The sequence below is a fragment of the Otolemur garnettii genome, unplaced genomic scaffold, assembly GCF_000181295.1.
Source record: "Otolemur garnettii isolate 467f Iridium unplaced genomic scaffold, OtoGar3 scaffold00061, whole genome shotgun sequence".
In the NCBI taxonomy this organism is placed as follows: Eukaryota; Metazoa; Chordata; class Mammalia; order Primates; family Galagidae; genus Otolemur; species Otolemur garnettii.
In genome coordinates, this window is record NW_003852456.1 from 2,304,647 (window position 1) to 2,309,980 (window position 5,334).

The 5,334-nt window shown below is 36.8% G+C and overlaps 1 protein-coding gene across 1 annotated transcript in view; it reads right to left on the reverse strand.

Annotated features, from left to right (window-relative positions):
- SNX25 (sorting nexin 25) overlaps positions 1–5,334 on the reverse strand; it is a 90,233-nt gene that overhangs the window by 25,584 nt on the left and 59,315 nt on the right. Inside the window, exons 8-9 of the mRNA XM_023514904.1 lie at positions 4,716–4,847; positions 1,794–2,065 (exon numbers count right to left, since the gene is read on the reverse strand). Of these exons, the coding sequence (XP_023370672.1) occupies positions 1,794–2,065; positions 4,716–4,847 (404 nt within the window). The remainder of the gene's footprint in view (positions 1–1,793; positions 2,066–4,715; positions 4,848–5,334) is intronic.

Below are 5,334 nucleotides of genomic sequence, written 5' to 3' on the forward strand. Positions count from 1 at the left end.
CCACCTCCAGCATATGGGACCGGCACCCTACTCCTTGAGCCACAGGCACTGCCCAGCTCTTTCCATCTTCTGCATGTTCTTCTAGTTGTCTATAAGTACAATGTAATGACATATTCCACACCTTGTATTCATTTTTATATAATACATGTATATGTATAACGTTGGGTTTTCAGAGTATTAATCTTGAAAATTACAGTTTTCATGGCCTCACTGTGTCCTGCTGCACTGGTAACTTACTGAGGCATATTCCTACTGACACTCCTGCTATAGGGTGATTCTCCTTTCTTGCTGTCTAGCTATACTCATATGTAAACGTTTTCCTAATTTGAATTATTTGTTTAGGATACATTTCCAAAAGTTCTCATGTCTAGGGATTATTTGAACAAAGAGAGTTAACAGCTCTCAGAAGGTCACTAATGTATGTGTATTAGTCTTCTTTGAACCCTAAGAGAAGGTGAACATCTTTTCTTGCTTATTTATTATTACTTTTCACATCAGTTGTCAGTTCAAATCCTTACTCAGTCTGTTTGGTTGAGATGTTTTTATTAATCTGAATAATCTCCTCTATAGCATTTTCTGTACTAAAAACCATTTAAGTTTTAAAGTAGAAAGCTAATAGTTAAACTGTAACCTACCAAAACCAAACATAAGGAGTAGTGATTTTTGGACCAGTCAGCTCAATAATTTCTTAAGTAAAAAAACCAAGTCATAAAACCTTTAAAAAGAGTCTAAATGAAGATTACACAAAAGGTCAGAGATTGAAAGCTGACTTCTCTTATCATCAAAAGAGTACATGATTCCTTTGAATTAGAGATAACAGGGAGTTAGACAAGAAGAAAAAAATCCAAGATCAACCAACTATAGTATTTCTATGAAAGATGACTATAAAAGACTTTGCTTTTCTTCACACAGACCTTATAAGCTCTTAGAGGTCACTACCAATAAACAAGAGATGGTGATGGGAGCTGTCCAAAATGACCAAGTATACTTCAGGAAAACTAGACTTAAAGTATGGCTTACAAGGTTTCTTTTAGAGCATTTTAATTTCACTTGATTTTTTTTCAACTCCAAAAATATTTCCTGTAACTCTACCCGTATCACCTTCCTCCCCTCACTTCCCCCTACTGATTTCTCTATTCTGGGGTTGGACTATAGTCCTATAGTTTCTCTTAGCTGGTCCAAGCCACACAAGTCCCACCCCACAGACTTTCCAAGAGTCAAAGCAGGGGTGTGCCTAAAACAAGACAAAGGCTGGGCATGGGTGCTCATGCCTGTAATCCCAGCACTCTGGGAAGACAAGGCAGGAGGACCACTTGAGCTCTGGAGTTTGAGACCAGCCTGAGCAAGAGCGAAACACGGTCTCTAATAAAAATAGAAAAACTAGCTGTTGAGATGAGTGCCTGTAGTCCCAGCTACTCAGTAGGAGGATCACTTGAGCCCAGGAGTTTGAGGTTACTGTGACATATGATGCCATGGCACTCAATCCAGGGTGACAGAATGAGACTCTGCCAACCAACCAACCAACCAATCAATCAATAAAACAGAGAGAAGGCAGAAAGTCTCTGACTCAATGCCAGCAGGTGCCAGCAAAAAAGTCAGGAGGACAAAAGAAAAAAGAAGTACATGAGATAAGAACAAGGTGATGATTCAGGTTTACTTTTTATTCTGCTCAAAGTCCTGCATATTAAAAGACAAAGGTGTATATCAAATTTGGCTCATATACTGTGTACTCACCTAATCATTTTTAAAGCTTACCCATTAAAAAGGTGACAGAAAGTTAAAGGTGACTCACCATTTCATTCTTGTTGGGAATCAGCTGTGAGGCATGTTTTTCTTCTTCTTTTATCATCAATTTCTCATACAGGTCACTGACAATAAATGAAGGGTAATACCTATCCTTTAGGGTCTCGTAAACATCTCCCTGGATTTTGCAGAACACCTCAATGCCTTTATTTCCTACAAGACACTGCTGAATTTCTTTGTAAAGTGATTTTTCCACAGATATTGCTTTGCTCTCTACAAAGAAATTCTGATAAATTTCACCAACTAATTGTGGAATTTCATTCTGAAAAGCAAGGAAGATAAAGAAAGAAAAAGGTAAGGAAAATCATCTCTGAGAGATACTATTTTCCTCTCAATTCTTTGCATTTTAAAGCTGAAAAGACAACATTTGGGATGTACCCTGCTGCTGGTATGGGGCTTAGGCTTTTATGTCCACATTCAGGGCCCAGGGTAAATGTTAGATTCTGGGAGGAAGAAACATTGATTCCTTAAATGAACACTTTATGTTAAACAGTTAACATATACAATTTCTTTTAAGCACTGAAGGGAAAAAATAAGAATGAGAACAGTTTTTCTCCTACAGTGGAGTCTTTTGCATATTCTCAATTCCACAGAGCCAAAATTTATCAGTGAAATCAGTTTGACTTTTTATCTAATAGAAATAATTAGAAGTGCCATTTCTTACTCCTAAAATTAGTATCATAATTGTGTGGTTTTAAAAAACAAGAAAAATATTCTCCAGAATGACTCCCCTGTGGTCAAGCTTACATCAGATGACAACCTTCAGCAGCACAGTTGGCCTCACCAGCCCACTTTAGAAAGGCAAATATCTCTTCTGATTTACATTATCTTTACATTTCCCATAGAGAGACTTCCCTTCTCTAGGATTGTTATACAAAGTTTTCAGCAGTAGTAAAAAACAAAGCTATATAACTGAAATGAATGTGTTATAACCTATTACTAATTTAACAAACATCCCAGAATATTTGTTAAACATTTTTAACAAACGGCCACTATTTTTGGCTGCTCACTGTGGCTTATGCCTATAATCCCAGCACTATGGAAGGCCAAGGCATGATCACTTAAGCTCAGGAGTTTAAGACCAGCCTGAGCAAGAGTGAGACCCCGTCTCATTTAAAAAAAAAAAAAAAAGGCTATATTTTGAGGGAGCTATAGGCTCTTCCCTTAATAGTCTTCAAACTATCCTCAATAGTTTAAGAAAAACTTCTTAGATTGCTCTTTATGATAATCTTTTCAGAACAGCCAGAAGTCACTTAGAGTCAAGCATGGTGATTAAAATGAGTGATAAACTTGGCAAATACTTTACTGGGTAAAATGAGATAATTTGTGGCTTCTAAATTAACAATAATAGGATTCTTAAGAAGATTAAAAAATACTATGAGAGGATGGCGCCTGTGGCTCACTGGATAGAGCGCCAGCCCCATATACTGAGGGTGGCGGGTTCCAACCCAGCCCTGGCCAAACTGTAACAAAAAAATAGTCGGGTGTTGTGGCAAGCACTTGTAGTCCCAGCTACTCTGGAAGCTGAGGTAAGAGAATCACCTTACTACCAAAAAAAAAAAAAAAAAAACTTAATTCAAACCCCCCCCCCAAAATACTATGAGACTACATTTAGTTCCTTAACCAATATGATTTATAATTATATTTTAAGTCAGTGGTCTGTTCTAACTACATTCACACAAAAATCAGTTAATTCAATGTACAAAATGCTCTCTGTGCTTATTTTACTAAACCCCACAAAATGTTACATATTGCCACAATACAGTATCTCATGTATATACATATATATGTCTGTACACACATACATATGCTATAGATACTATGTTTATAGATATAGATACATATGTACACTTTCCCTTGGTATGGGTGGGCTGGTTCCAGACCTTCCACAGATACCAAAATCTGTAACTACTCAAGTTCCTGAAGTAAATGGTGTTGTATTTGCATAGAATCTATGTATATCCCCTCAGACACTTTAAGGCATTGCTAGATTACTTATAACACCCAACACAATGTAGATACTATTAAATAGTTATTATACTATATTTTTTAGGGAACAATGACAAGGAAGAAAAGCTCTGTATGTGTCCAGTATAGTTGTAATTTTTCTCCCCAACACTTCCAATCTGTGGTTAATTGAATCCACAGACGTGGAACCCACAAAGGAGGACTGTATATATACATAAAGGACTGTGTGTATACATGAAAAACCCACAAAGAGGGACTATATGTATACATAAAGGACTGTGTGTGTAAAGAACCCACAAAGAAGGACTGTATGTATACATAAGGGATATATATACATATATATAATTTTTAACCATATATTAAGAACTTACCAAATGCACACTGCTTACTGTTGGGTTCTTGATTATAGGAAATACGTGTCACCAAAACTGTTTGTGTTCCTTTACTCAATCATATTTTAAATAATGAAATTAAAAGTAGTGTGAAAAATGCACATTATGACATCATAAATGGTAAGTTAGGAGACTGAATGTAGATAACCAGACCAAATTCATTATATGGTAATGTGGACACGTATGTCTTCTTATAGTATGTTAAAAAATAACTGCCTGGGGTGGCGCCCGTGGCTCAAAAGAGTAGGGCACTGGCCCCATATACCGGAGGTGGAGGGTTCAAACCGAGCCCCAGCCAAAAAAACTGCAAAAAAGAAAAAAAAAAAACTATCTGAAACTAAGTTCAATCTTTTTGTACATTTATTTTTCCCCCTTGACTACACAAAAATAATTTTATTTGCCATTATGGGCTGGAACATATGCCATTATATTTAGTTTAAGATAATCTTTTATGTATATTTTACAGCTTCACTGAGAAAGAGAGATACATCGCCTCATGTACAAGTTTTTACCAGCTAGCAATGAATACTCCTCCCAGCCTATATACATTACCTTGTTAGCACTCTTTAAATGCTCCACAGACTCCCAAAAACTAATCAGAGCTCTCTTGTCCATCCTTTCCATGTACATTCGAAAGTGCTTTCTGTAGAAAGTATTGGCCAAGATATCTTGAAATTGAAGAATCTATTAAAAGAATTTAAGAAAGTTTTCTAAAAAGAAAAAAATCAAACTTTATAAGTATCAGTTTGTTTTAATGTCCAATGGACTAATTTCTACATTTACAAAAAATTGCATTTTTTAAAGGTCATAGCCAATATAACACAGTACTCTCGGCAAATTGATAAATTTCTTCTATCACCTTCCTGAATCATTCACTTGTTCAACAATGATTTATTTGGGCCAGGAGCAGTGGCTCACGTCTGTAATCTCAGCACTCTGGGGATTCGAGGCGGAGCATCCCTGAGCTCAGGAGTTCCAGACCAGCCTGAGTAAGAGTGAGACCTCGTGTCTACTAAAAATAGAAAAATTAGATGGGCAATGTGGCAGGCACCTATAGTCTCACAGTTACTCAGGAGGCTGAGACAAGCGGATCTCTTGCACCCAACAGTTTGAGGTTGCTGTGAGCTATGATAATGCCATAGCACTCTGTCCAGGGTGACAGGATGAGACT